We start from the raw sequence: 14,509 nt of genomic DNA, 5'->3' as shown, positions 1-14,509 counted from the left end.
ACTAAAAAAGACAGTGAAAAGGACAAGCCCAACAGTCACCCAGTTGGAATTATCGCCATTCGTGAACAGCAATAGCATCAATGGCATCACCGCTCCGACTTGTGATCATTAGCGACCGGTGATCAGTCCAGCGTTGCCATTGCCATTCATGTTGTATACAGCCCGAAGCAGTCAACAGTCACTCTGTAAATATCGGTGAAAACACCGCTCAATACCGCACGTGCGTATTACTTCCTGCCCCAGCCACACCAATCAGCCCTCGGGCATTGACGACAATGGAAGCACTAATGCCATCAGCACACCGAAGCCAGAGACCCGGGTCATTAGCTCCGGGATCGGGCCTTCTGGCGTGAGCTATTTCTGCACTCCGTTTCGGCGATAGATTGACTTTGCGCCGTTGGATGTTGGAATTAGATCTCGGGACATTAATGTTGTCGCCTCGGGGGTTTGTTGCCTGGATAGTGCTGGATAGTGAGCGATGAGTGGTTCAGATAGGAGTGGGGGCATGATTTGGTGTGTAGCATCTCTTGAGTTGAGGTCGTATTTGCGTGATTTCTTTTAGCGACATCAGACACTGTCTGCATCAGGGACTATACCTAGTTGAGTAGGTGATTAGTCGATAGTGTTTCTTCATGGATTTCTCCGAAATCTGGATCAGCAATAACCCCCTCAAGCTTGAAGTATAATCACCAAAGTACCCGAGTCCCGAGTATAGCGTATCCATTCTGCTCCATCCTCGAATATTATTAGCAAAGTATAATCGGGCACTATCGTATAGTAGACTTGGCATCTTCAGATGTTCAGTAAGTCTTCACCACCAAGACAGATGTGACGAATTGTTTCCGACGTTCCCCCGCTGCAAGAGATTCGAGCCCAATCAATAGCGGATACTCGAGACTGCCCGAGCACAGGAACCTGACGAAATCGCACATCTTGACTCAGTTTGGCAACAGCCTTTGTTCGATGGTTAATGCTCCTATTGGACCATAACAGACCGGCTTGGATAAAGCGGATTCTCGTCGGTGACTTTGGCCTCATCCATTCTCCAGTCGGGGCGTTGCACGGTTGTTTCGTGTTTGAGACGTGCAGACGGAGTACAGCGAGGACATATCCCAACTCCAAGGGGCTGAAGGATTGGGAATGATCCGAGCTTTGTATTTTACTATTTTGGTAATTGCGTTACTGTAAGATTCATTCGTAAATTACCGCTAGCCCTTTCTTTTTCTTCGTTTCTTTCCTTTAGAGCCTCACCTCCTCGCATCGACTCCCGCTTATTATATCCGCCCAACGAGAATTCAGCCATTAAATTACTGCAAATGAAGGCCAACCATGGAACTAGACCGAGCTATCCTCTAGTTGCATATCCACACATCGGGGTAGCCGAACTGAATGATATCAAGGTGGGTTACGGCCACGTAGGAGTTATTCTTCAGTCGATCTTTTGGGAAAATCCAAACGTGAAGATTACAGACATACGGAGTACATCGTGCACGGGATCTGCCCGGTTTCATGCTAAATTCTATCTTGATCTTCGCGACTTTGCATGTGTTAGGCCGTGTGTCCGGGTAGAAATGGGGCTATTTCTGCAGGATGTAGTGGGGTTGGTAGCCTTGTCTTGCCTATTTTGATCAGTCGAGATATCTATCCAGCCCTGCGCCTCTAAAGGCTATTATATATCAGCGCCGTTGGATTGTGCCATTGCAATATATCAGCTGGATCCTATTTGTCGAGCTGTTGTACATGTTGGATAGCGCTGATACCGACACCTAGAGCGCTACCCTAGTGACCGCTATAGGATAGATCTCCTGCATGCACAATTCACTATGTCGCATGCAGGCCGACTGATTCGTACCGTGTATGATCTCGGCTTTCGGAGTGGACTAAACACCGGTGACGGAGTCCATGAGGGAGTAACTAACTATACGGGGAATGTTGTATACGGAGTCCGGAGTCCAAATAAGGGATCACCAAATCGTCATAGACCAACGCGATGAACCACTGTAAAATAGATTCTCCGTCCAATAGACTAAATCGCTGCCAACTATCAAGTACCAAGACAGAGATCGACACACCGACAGGTATATTTGAACACATGACCAACAGCACTAGTTAGCGCAGACAGCAATAGACATCTCTCATCGAATCAACCAACACCACACCAACACCAACAACACAACATACACCACTGCTATGTTGTATATACCCGCCGTGCTCAAATGACTTCATCATATCTACCCCGCAATACATCCCCGGCTCCCTAAATCTCATCACATCCAAAAGCACCGAAAACCCACGTGGCACGATAACTGACTCCTTCCTATCTCGACATAAGACAAGCGAAAGCCGCATCCTCAACGACCCCCGACCCTTCTGGTTGGTTCCGGGGTAGATCGGAGAATATGAGCCCACACACCCTTCATCCTTGACTGCGTTTTTAAAAATTTTAACTTCCATTGCCTGATCGGTTTTTTTTTCACGGAGATCCTCCGACTACACTTTCTTGTCTTGTCTGGTCTGGTCTTACTAGTCGGTTGGCGCCATTTGAGATATTTTTGTCCCGTTGTTTTTTTCGCGGGTTGGTTGGAGAGGGGACGATCGGGCTCGGGTGAAACGAAACGAAACGAGACGAGACAAGACAGAACGGGGCCATCGGCAGGAGGGTATGGAATTGGAATTGGAAAATGGATATGGACATCGGTGGGGAAAAGATGGCTTGGATTCAGGTTGGATGTGGGTTTTCGGAGCTACGGGGTTGCCAACGGCTTGGTTGGTATGTATGCGTCCCTACACGGCCTGGGACGAGATGGATGGAAAATTGGAAATTGGCAATTGGGATGGTGCAGTAAGGAGTGCACGGAGTAGATTGTAGTTTTCGTCTCGGGTTTCGATTTCCATGTTGGATCGTTGGTGGGGGGAGGGGCTTGCTTTTGATCCTGATTGTTTACAACATACGCCCCAGGAATGAGGGATATATCTCTTTATCCCATGAGACGGGAGTGTATCGATATGGATGATTCATGCACCAGGAGGATTCTCGTGTAGACTCCAGGTAACTCTACGATTGTCTAATCTAGGTATCGTATACCGAGAGTATCGATGCAGCCCTCGTTGGCGTATTCATACTTCATATACCTTCCTCTTTTAGTCCAGTGTGCGTAGCATGTGGATATACCTGGGAGTCTCAATATTAGTCCTGGCCGTCTTTTTCTCCTGCCGCGGGATGCCCAAGGTATCTTTTATGTAATTGATCAGGTCTTGGCTCTTAGCAGCTAGCTACGACAAGTGAAAAAGTAGCACGAGGCTTGTTGATTCGATAGAAATATGAAGTAGGTATTCGGAGTAAAATAAAGCAAACGCTCGATCAGGACGTGGAACAAAACAAGATAGAGGGACAACGGCAGTGTCGCATAGCGGGCAGATCAGTAGTCTTCATCTGAATCTACGTGCTCGCGGTAACGAGACATGTACCCAGACCCGCCATCCTCGCTCGCTGAATCGTCAAAGTCGAAATCATCCTCATCGGACGACGCTTCTTCATCGGGGTAATCGTTGGCTGGGTTGTTTTCGGCTGTAGATGGTCAGTGGAGGTCTATGAGGGGACGAAAACGAAAGCGGACAAAGAGAAGGCAAAGAAGGGAGAAACATCACACACCATTAGAGTCCGCATCCTCGCTATCCCACTCCTCCTCGTCATTCTCAATAAAATCCTCCCAGATCTCCTCGTCCTCGGCCGTGATGACAATGACACCCACTCCAGGCTGAGACTTGGCGAGATCCTTTTGCTGCTGGTCGGACTCGAATTCAGCGAGCGGATTCTTCAGCATCTCCTCTTCTGATAGCGGACGGCGCACGTAAACGTCGTAGACATAGTCGTCCTCGTCATCCTCCTCCACAGCCTGTTCAGTCTGCGGCGGTGGTGTAACCGCGACTCTGGGTTCCTTGGGCTGCCGGGGCTGGTGTTTCAACGGAGGCTTAGGAGCCGTGCTAAAATCAGGCTGTACATATGCAGGCGGAGGGGCCGGTTTCACATCGATATCCATGCCATAATCCTGCTCAGCCTCCCGCTCAAGCTCCAACGCAATCTGCTCGAAATCATGAGCCAGACGTTCAGACTCTTGCTCCCAGCTCCTGTGCTGTGTCTGAGCGGATTTCTCCAACGTCTCAGACAGACGCTGCTTCGCAGCCGAGACAGCACCCTGACGCTCCTCGCGCCACCGTTTCTCAGCCTGGTTAACAACAGGCCGTTTGCGCGGTTTAACCGGCGACGGGGGCGTATTATCCTGGACAAGTTCCTTAGGCTTTAGCGCGAGAGCCTGCGCCTCCGCCACCATATCCGAAACCATAGACGCCTTGCGCGAGTGCGCATTGCGCTGCAGCTGCTCAACCAGAACAGCCACACCCGGCGCAGGACCACCAGTGCGCCGCTTCTGGATTCCCCCAGGCGAACTTCTCAGCGAGTCGAGATTCGAGCGCGAGATCTGGAACCGGCGCAGGGCCTGCGCGCGGGTCGAGGATGTCTCTTCTGATGCCGGGCTGCTGTCACGCACTGCGGGTTCATTAGTGGTAGTAGCTGCAGAGCTGCCGGGCTGGATGTCGGTGAAAGGAGAAGGACCCCCGTAGACGGCACGCTTGTGCTTTTCCTCCGCTTCTTTGCGGACGGCTGCGATGCGCTGCGCTTCGCGGAATTCGGCTCCCGGGGACGTGGCCCGCACTGTGGGCACGCCCGTCGAGGATGCGGGCGCGCGCCGGTTTACATGGAGACTGCTTACTGAGCGCGGGGCGCGCAAGAGCCGTTGCGCGGCTGGTGTTGCTGGGCTTGCGGGTTCATCTGCACTCCCATCTGCACTCTTCGCGCTGGCTTTCAGAGTGACTCTGTGGAAGACGAAGTCGGTGAAGCGCCGCTTGGTTTGGTGGAGTGCGGATTGAATGACTGGGTAGGTTAGTGTTGGTGGTCAATGTGGCGGGCGAGGTTTGATCTAGGGACCGTTTCCGTGATATTATGTATCTTTTGGATGGGTCTACATCGCGGGGAAAAAACACGGGAATTGTTCGTACATAGGGTTTCGACGGGCTCTTCCTCGCGCCGACGCTTGATGTTGATTTGCTCGGGTGGAAGCGCCATGATGTCAAGTTGGCATGTATTTTGCGATGTGGATTGTGGGGAGAGAAGGTTGAAGCATTCAGTTTGATGTGTCTGATCTTTACCGCATTTGGTCTGAATGATCACATGATCTGAATATAGATGTCACGAGTCCGGACACCAGAACTAAGAGGGCGGAGTACTGAATTGTTATATCAGAATCAATCAAGATCAGCCCCTAATCTGGCCAAGATGATATTAGAGCCGTTACAATTAAGATACAACTACTCCATACAATGTCTTTAATTAGCCGCAAACTATAGAACTGCGGTGACGATCTACGACTCTTCCAATTGACTGGTGCATTCTGTTCTCATGTATAATTGCTTCGCTTCGCTCCGCAATAATGTGCCTGATCTATTATAGATAGATGATCATTTACATTTCTAACTAATGTTCCAAGTTGGGTAGATGGCCATTTTTCTGCTAATAGGACCAAAGTCCCAAGTGGTCACTATGCAATGCGATATAATCGCCGCCACGACTCGTCCCTCTCCATGGTCATCATCCAGTGAAACATGCGACGTACTCACAGCCCCAAGCAAAATAAAGAGATAGAAAAAGTTCAAAGATAGAAAGAAGGAAGAGACTCAGGGCCAACTAGCAATACAAGGTGGTAAGACAAGATGGTATGCAAAAGGATTAATAGGGGAATATAGAAATCGCGAACGGAATATGTCCGGACGAAGAGTGGAAATCCAAAAAGCCAAAGAAAAGTAAGAAAGTAAAGAAAAGACAAGGGGTGAAAGTGAAAGTGAATAGCGAAGAGTCAGAAAGGTAAAAAGATTATGACCAATACAAGAAAGAATCAGATCAAATGGGGGGAGGAAAGACATGACAATCAGAAGGGACTATATGTAAGAAGAGAGAATAAAGTGGCATTAGGGTCACCGAGGACAAGAGTCGAAGGTTGCATCCTCGAGTGCGCATATAATTATTTGGCTCCGATCTCCTCTTCAGCCCAGCCGGGCAGCGAGTTTTCGTTTTGAATAGCCAGACCAAATCCTGAGTGGTTCAGTCCACCGAGGGCAGAGAAGCTGGAGAAGCTGCTCTGAGGCTGGTGGGCACCTGTGCGGGGGTGGGGTTGACCAGAGACAGGTCCGAAGGGCTCCTGGGAGAATGAGGGCAGGCTGACAGCCCGTGAGTGCGAAGCACGGGGCACGCTCAGACTGCTGGTGCTTGCGTGGTGGCCGTGTCCCGATCCATTTGCCACACTCAGGTAGCTGTTGGAGGACTTGTGCTGGTGCATAGACTGGTCCATGTGTCCATTCATGTCGCCGTTGCTGACGCTGTTATACATTGACTGCTGTGATTGTGCCTGCGCCTGTAGACCAGAGAGGGCCATATGGTCGTGGAGATGGTTCTCCTGCTCCTGGGCCTGATGAGCAGACATCTGGTTCAGGTACATCGTCAACGGGTTGCTTGAGCCGATATTCAGGACCCCAGAAGGAGAGGTCACGTTCTGCAGCGGGTGGCGATGCTGTCCGTTATGCGACCCAGTTGATCCCGATGCCGGGGAAAGGGCAGGGCGAGTCGGACTTGACTGGGAGCCAGACTGGCTGAGGTTCTGCTGGAATCCGTTGAGAACGGACGGTGGTGACTGGCCTTCCATGCCTCCGTTGCGGTTCTGTCCATTTTGGTTGTTTCCGGCTTGACGCGGTGGGTTTCCGCAGCGGTCCTTTCCAAAGTTGATCTTGAACCGCCGGTAGTCCTCCCGATTACGCATTCCCTCAATAGCCTTGATGGCATTGGCGATATTCGTGAAGTTGACAAAGGCACAACTCTTCTCGCGCAGCGTGTTCACCAACTCGATCTCACCATACTCCGAGAAGTCCTGGCGAAGGCGTTCCTCCGACCAGGCCTCGTCCAAGTTACCAACATAGACATTGCGTGACGCACCGCCGCTGACTGCTAACGCAATGGCGGGCGGGAGAGGGCCGGAGTGTTTGCCCCATCCAATCTTCAGGCGCCGGTTGTGGATCATTAGTCCCTGCAGGTTGCTCAGGGCGTAAAAGGAGGCGGCCGAAGTGGGATCGATGAATGTAACGAAGCAAATGTGCTTATCTGGGATATACCGAACATGGTGTAGCAAGCCTCCGCGAACGACATTGCAGATCTCTTCGATCGTTGTTTCGGGGTGAATGTTTCCGAGGTAAATGGTGCGGTTGCCGAGATTGTTAACACCGCCTGCTGTCGTCGCCACGGCGGCCGCGGCAACAGACTGTTGTGCAAGGGCATTAGAAATCAGATCACGATCCGCCGTGTTCAGCACATGTGCATACCCGGGTGCGATGCCGAGGAACTGGGCAGCATTTTGCTGCTGAGTCTTGGATACATACGCACAACGGTCCTTGCCGTAGAACACCCGCTTTGGCGCTTGCCATTGCGGCTCCTGGGGGAGCTGGGTGACAGACTTCATGGCATTACTGATCGATAGGAAATGGACGAATCCAATCGCCTTCTCCTTGACGATCTTGACGGTGTCAATGGGCCCAAATTTGCCCAGATCCTCCCGCAGATCCTCCTCGGATGTTTCCTCGGGCAAATTTCCAAGATAAACATTACGCGACGCGCCCGACTGTTGAACAGCCAGGGCAACTGAGGTGGGAACCTGCGACGGCTTACCCCAGCCGACCTTGATATCATTTCCCTTGATGGCCAACTTCTTCAAGATGGCATCGGAATGGAAATGAGTGGCTGAGCTGCTATCCAAAAAGGAGATGAAAGCGCAGTTTTTATCAGGGAGCAGGCGCACCGACTCAATCTGACCGCTACGCACGTGGTTTAAAATCTCCTCGGCAGATGTTTCAGCCGGGATGTTTCCAAGATACACGGTGCGACTGGTCCCCGACAGCATGCCCGGGGCCACGGACGCTTGGGGGCTGCCGAGACCCCCATTGCCCATCCCAAGACCATTAATCGGCGATTGCGGCCCCATCATCTGGGAGATACCCATACCGTCAGGTGACATCATGCCATACAAACCATGGTTCTGCATTCCTTGCGTAGGGCTGTGGATATGGTTCTGGTTGTTTTGGGAGTGTCCATTGCCATTGGCTTGTGAGAAGCCACCGAAATTGGTAAACTGCGGCGAAGCAAAAGCCGAGGGCGTTCCTGGTTGGAAGGGACTGCCTACCAGCAGCTGGGAAGGGAGCAGGGGGGTGTAGTTCATATCGAAGCCGGAAGCCATATCGGAGTGTTGGCCGGCGGCAGTGTTTATAGCGGGGATATTGGCGCGACGCGTATTCCGGTCCGAGAATCCTTGGATATGATTGGGGTGGTTGTTGTTGTACGCTCCGTGAGAAAAGCCAGTGTCACCGTTCAGCGCGTATTTAGACCCAGGATGAATTAGACGCGAATTGTTCGGGATGCTCGATACATCCGAGGCTTGCATGGCGAGAGAAATCCAACACTTGTCCTAAGACAAGAACCTAGTCTTAATCAGGGGGATGAGAGGCCCTGACTACCAGACTGAGCTCTGATGGGGGGGGGGAGAAAGGGAAAAAAAATAAAGGGAGGATTATCAGATCACCATTCAGGAGATGGGTCCCCACAGCTAAGATCACAGGGAAAAATAGGGAGGATTCGGGTGGAGAAGAAGGGAATAATATCAAAAAAAAAAGAAGAAGATCTTTTTTTCAAATGGAGACGTGTCTAAATAGAAGTTCACAAGTCAATTGGAATGTTTTTATTCACTCAGGGTTGAAATTGGGGATTGGGGAATGGGGAAGACAAACCTGTCCTTTCTTTGTATGTAGAGAATGCCAGTTATATGTATATCCCCCACGCAGAAGAGAAAGAGAAGGAGAATGCAAATGCAAAACTACAAAGTCATTAGCTTAAAGAGGTTAAGAAAAGGGAAAATGGCCTGAAGAAAAAAAAAAAGGGGGTCAGACTGGGGGAATCGGGGAAGAGTTTACAGTTGACAGGCGACTAGTTCCTTTTAGAAAAAAATATAAAATAATCCTTAAAGCCGAAAAGAAGCGAGCAGCGAGAAACGGAAATAAAAGGGTTAAAAGAGCGTCGAGAAAAGGAATGAAAGGTAAGGACGTGAATCCAGGCAAGGTATGGGAGAAAACATTAAAAGGGGGAGAATAGGAGTGGGTTAAGGGGGGCGGACTAACTTCAGGAAGTTCTGATTTATATGCAGTTACCCTCAATTGGATTGTATTGATATCGAATAGTACAATATAAAAAGAATCGAATCGAATATAAACTAATAAAAACAAACTTGGTTTCCCCAACCTTGTTCCCGTGGCTCTGCAGAACTGGATCAGGTCCCAATACCCCTGACAGGATCAATATAGAATATAACTAAATTATATACATCTGCAATACTCAGGGACATCTTTTAAATCCTCTTCTTAATTTCTGCTGGACAATAGCATGAGTCCTGTGACACCGTGACACCCTTTATATCTATCCACGACTGCAATATCCCGTGCGAAGAACATATCGGGGCCTTGATGCCTCATTTAGACCGCTTTTAGATATATTTGCACCCCATGGATATGAAGCTTTGGCGCTATACAAATTGATTATCTCTATTAGTCTAGGTGGGTTATTCTAAATCCTACGATTGGTTCATTTAAATCTACTCAATTGTTTTCGTACATGACAGAGAGTGCAAATCACCTAGAAAAATAGAATGTATGAATCTGTATGGTGCCAAAAGCCTCATTTTGCCTCATGCTGACAGATTACTAAGCTGTCATTTTTCTGCCGGGCCGAATTCAGGCATCAAGGCCTCTATCCCTAGCTTATAGATGCCGAAGAAACTCCGGGCCAATCTATACTATTCACATATTTAGCCCAGCAAAGGTGCATTTTCCTATTCTGAAGCGAAACAGCCATCTAGACCTTTTATGTTGAGTTTGATCGGCACTCAATAAACCCTCGTAGAGTTGGCCTTACAATTAGTCTCTGAATATCAACCAATTACGTTGGAGAGTACATAGCTTTTTCTTAGAACCCCTAACTATCGTTGCAACTCTTGTAGCCTTGTATTCTCCAGTGGTGTAGTCTCTTTTCCTGTCAATTCTTGGACCTGTTAAGGAGACGTTCCTCACGTTGAGCTAATATCAGGCAAAGAGTTCCCATATTCTGTGCGTTGCTGATATCTTGATGATCTGAAATTGAAGTAGATAGTTACTTAAAGCAATGTCGTCATTATACTTCATGACTCACGGCATTATCCTCAATAATCAGATTGAACATCTAACATCTAATACCTATACTTCATACCAATAGTTAGTTGTACACCCGAAAGACAGAGATATAGATCGCCGCCTCAGGCATCAGTGGGGATCCCGCATCTATCGGAAATTTACCCCTCCGCAATGTGCGATTCCTCCCTTGGACAACTTGCAATTGGGAAGAGATAAGAGTTCCATTCTTTGCGTTATCAGGTGCGTTTGCTTTCACATTCTAATCCGTCCTGCATCTCGGGATTCTTTCAGCCCGGGGTATGACTCACAGATTAGACCTATATTAATTATCTCTCCCACAGAACTCTCCCGCAACTGCAAAGACCAGACCCAACGCCATGGCGTCAACCAGCATCTACATCGATGAAGACGTCGGTAAAGACGAGTCCTCAGCCACCGGCACCGAGACCGCCCCCTACAAGACCCTCGTCCACGCCTACGTGGAACACCCCCCCACCACCGAAGGCATCCAGTACCTCACGCGCAAGTCCCTGACCGACGCCGCCGGTGAGGATGTCGACCCCGCAGCCAAATTGGAGTGGAAGCCCGCTACCAAGTCGGCCATGAAGAAGGCCAACAACCTCTGGGAGCAGCGCAAGAAGAAGGCCGCCAAGGAACACGAATTGGCCATCCGCGAGAAGGCCGAGGCCGACAAGCGCCAGAAGGTCCTTGAGGACGCCAAGAAGGTCGTGATCAAGGAGGACACCTCGCTGCCCAAGCCCGTGCGCATTCGTCTGGACGTCACCGACCCGGCCATCGTCAAGCTGCGCACCGCCGAGTCCGATGAGCCCGGCACCCGAGTCCGCGTTCTGGGCCGAGTTCACCGTGCCCGCGCCCAGAAGGATGTCGTTTTCATCACTCTCACCGACGGCTATGGATACCTGCAGTGCGTCCTGACCGGTGACCTGGTCAAGACCTACGACATCATGACCCTCACCCTCGAAACCTCCATGTCCATCCACGGTGAGATGCGCGCCGTGCCCCCCAAGCAGCATGCGCCCAACGACCGCGAGCTGCACGCCGACTTCTTCGAGATCATCGGCAAGGCCGCTGGCGACAAGGAGGCCATTACCACGCGTGTGGCGCCGGACGCTGACCCGCAGACTCTCTACGACAACCGCCACTTGGTGCTGCGCGGTGAGACCTCTTCCTCCGTGATGAAGGTGCGCGCCGCTACCCTGCGTGCCTTCCGCAAGGCTTTCGAGGAGAACCGCATGCTGGAAGTGACCCCTCCCGCCATGGTGCAGACCCAGGTCGAGGGCGGCAGCACTTTGTTCGGATTCGACTACTACGGCGAGAACGCCTACCTGACCCAATCCTCGCAGCTGTACCTGGAGACCTGTCTCCCCTCCCTGGGAGATGTATACTGTGTGTGCCCGTCTTTCCGTGCCGAGAAGTCGTTGACCCGCCGCCACCTGTCGGAGTACACGCACATCGAAGCCGAGTTGGACTTCATCACCTTCACTGATCTGCTTGACCACCTCGAGGATGTGATCTGCCGCGTGATTGATTACACCCTTGCTGAGCCCGAGATCGCCGGGTATATCAAGCAGCTCAACCCGGACTTCAAGGTCCCGTCCCGTCCGTTCCGCCGCATGAAGTACGACGATGCTATCCAGTGGCTGATCGAGCACGAAATCCCCAACGAGGAGGGCCAGCCCCACAAGTTCGGTGACGATATTGCTGAGGCTGCGGAGCGTCGCATGACCGATATCATCAACCAGCCCATCTTCCTGACCCACTTCCCCGCCGATATCAAGGCTTTCTACATGAAGAAGGATCCCGAGGACCGCCGTGTCACCGAGAGTGTCGACGTGCTCATGCCCGGTGTCGGCGAGATTGTCGGAGGCAGTATGAGAATGGACAACTGGGATGAGCTGATGGCCGCCTACAAGCACGAGGGCATGGACCCCTCCCCTTACTACTGGTACACTGACCAGCGCAAGTAAGTGATGTGTCACATTTTTCCTATTTATCTCAATGCTAACATTACAATAGGTATGGTACCTCCCCTCACGGTGGCTACGGACTCGGTCTCGAGCGTTTCTTGGCCTGGCTGTGCGCTCGTTATACCGTCCGTGACTGCTCACTGTATCCCCGGTACACCGGCCGTTGCACTCCTTAGATATGTCAAAAAAGTTATAAAGCATGATCATGATAGGTACAGGAATGTGGCATGGGTGCTACAATGGACGAATAAGATTTTCCTTCAAATGAATTAAAACGATTCAGTGTCTTATGTTAAGTACCCAGGTACAAAGTACCTATGTAGATTTTGCTTGTCCCTTGAAGAACACGGATACGAACCTAGGCCTGCCATATCCCGCAAGACTCTTCAAACTGATGCCCACTGACACTCCACACCACAGCTTCGAACAACACCAAGTCCCGGACCTTGGATACTCTCTGAACACATGTACAGTCAAGTCCACCCAGCAGTCTTCGACATTAGGATCCCGCAGAATATAGTCCACACCCAGGGATCCAAATCCATTCCCAAAATGTTGCCGTTGCCGTTACCATCCAGCCCAAGACCCTGGCACCTGGAATTCAAAACCCGACCAAGACGGGAGGGGAGCATGCATGCGCACATAGCCTCAAACCGAGTCCCGTCTGCATAGAAGTTTAGCTAGATTCCAAACACGGCTGTTCACGTGCGGCGTCTCTCCATCGCCCCTGGCCGGTAGATTTGATTTCATGTTGGTGTTGGTTTTAGTGTTGGTATTGGTTGGATTTAGCTCCCAGCCACAACAACTAAAGCCATAGATGGAACCGATCGTCCGGTCTGATGATGTGCGAGTCAGGGTTGCGATCAGTAGGGAACGGGTATGTTACGGCATTGCCGTGATCGAGGATGGGGATATGGATGTTGTCATTTTCGTATAGAAAAAGATTGGAATCGAGATCGCGTTGGATGAAGTCTGGTCACGGGCACGGGGGATCGATTCGGTGTGGTGTCGTCCTGCTGTTGTCGTTTCGGGTGGCGGGAAACCTCTGTCTGTCACCTTCTTTCATCATCTCCCACAACGGGCATGGGTTAGTTACGGGCTTTTTTTTTCAGAAAAATGGGCAGAGATCTGAGATTCGTGTGAAGGAGTAAGAGGGAGTGAGAGAGAAAGTGAGATGGTCTCAGTCTCTCTCCGTCTACAGGAACCAGAGACGGACAGTGCGATGATGAATCTGAAGTCGATCTCTGACCAGCCTCTTTTCAAAAAAAAAAAAAGACCAGCAAACTCTGAGCTACATCTCTAGCATAGGAAAGAGAAGAGGAGCTGTCCCGCCTACAGGAAAAGAAGCGCCCAGCAACAAAGGGCGTGATCCACTACATCCTGTGCTTCCATTGCTCGAAACCGCACGGAGATAGAATCCGTAATGCCCACGGGGCATTCCCATTCCACTTGACCCCCTTCGAGAAACGGCCCAAGCAGCCCAGTGGATATTCCATTTAGGTATGTCCTTGTGAGCAGAGGAATAGAACTGTGTTTGTCGGTATTTCGGACCGAATAGACGCCAACATCGACGGTCACCCCGTTTTCACTCTTTTCAACACAACTCATCACCACCCAAGAGACGGACGCTGCTTAACCTCGAGTTCCCCGGACAGGGACATATCCTCGTCGCGTTTAAGTCTTGATGTTTGCCTTGTCCCCGTTGTACCTTTGTTTCATTCCGGGTGATGTTTCCCCGTGTACGGAGTGGCGGTGGGCCTGTATTGGGTTTCCGCACACCTTGGGTTAGTGGCTGGCTGTCAGTCTCATACCGGGCTTGGTATTGATAGCCTGGTCGTCGGAGGTATATAGATGTTGTCCGTGTCGACGAGATCACAGCTGTTGTGATCAGCAGGGAACTGGGTACAAGTACGTACTTTTCTTTTCCCTTTTCTTGCTCTTGGAGTCAGAGAACACGTCGTCGTTCCTCGTTTTTCCTTTTCCCTTCCAATAACCCTAATTCATGCATACCCCGGACAATACTTGTGACAAAACACAACACAGACATTCAGCTCTGTATGAAAAGCCACCCCATAGAGGAACATGGATGTGAAAAAAAAAAAAAAAAAAAAAAAAAAAACAAAAAAAAATAAAAAAAAAAAAAAAAAAAAAAAAAAAAAAAACAAAAAAACAAAAAAAAAAAACAAAAAAAAAAAAATAAAAAAAAAAAAAAA

At 50.3% G+C, this 14,509-nt stretch overlaps 3 protein-coding genes across 3 annotated transcripts; 1 reads left to right on the top strand and 2 right to left on the bottom strand.

The window, feature by feature from the left end:
• Positions 1-3,419: 3,419 nt before the first annotated feature.
• On the bottom strand, positions 3,420-5,122 carry LCP9604111_9353 (Iwr1 domain-containing protein; the record flags this gene model as incomplete). Its single annotated transcript, XM_039077598.1, has 3 exons — positions 3,420-3,568; positions 3,653-4,930; positions 5,056-5,122. 3 exons carry the CDS (start codon positions 5,120-5,122, stop codon positions 3,420-3,422), a joined length of 1,494 nt encoding a protein of 497 aa, XP_038924627.1.
• A 952-nt stretch (positions 5,123-6,074) lies between these two features.
• On the bottom strand, positions 6,075-8,534 carry LCP9604111_9352 (putative differentiation regulator (Nrd1); the record flags this gene model as incomplete). Its single annotated transcript, XM_039077597.1, has 1 exon — positions 6,075-8,534. One exon carries the CDS (start codon positions 8,532-8,534, stop codon positions 6,075-6,077), a length of 2,460 nt encoding a protein of 819 aa, XP_038924626.1.
• Positions 8,535-10,685: 2,151 nt separating this feature from the next.
• On the top strand, positions 10,686-12,472 carry LCP9604111_9351 (asparagine--tRNA ligase DED81; the record flags this gene model as incomplete). The annotated part of the gene is made up of 2 exons (XM_039077596.1): positions 10,686-12,292; positions 12,346-12,472. 2 exons carry the CDS (start codon positions 10,686-10,688, stop codon positions 12,470-12,472), a joined length of 1,734 nt encoding a protein of 577 aa, XP_038924625.1.
• Positions 12,473-14,509: the final 2,037 nt, after the last annotated feature.

Source organism: Penicillium roqueforti (assembly GCF_015533775.1).
Source record: "Penicillium roqueforti strain LCP96 04111 chromosome Unknown scaffold_46, whole genome shotgun sequence".
Taxonomy (NCBI): domain Eukaryota; kingdom Fungi; phylum Ascomycota; class Eurotiomycetes; order Eurotiales; family Aspergillaceae; genus Penicillium; species Penicillium roqueforti.
The sequence above is the reverse complement of the archived record's forward strand: the minus strand, read 5'-3'. Positions and strand labels throughout refer to the sequence as shown.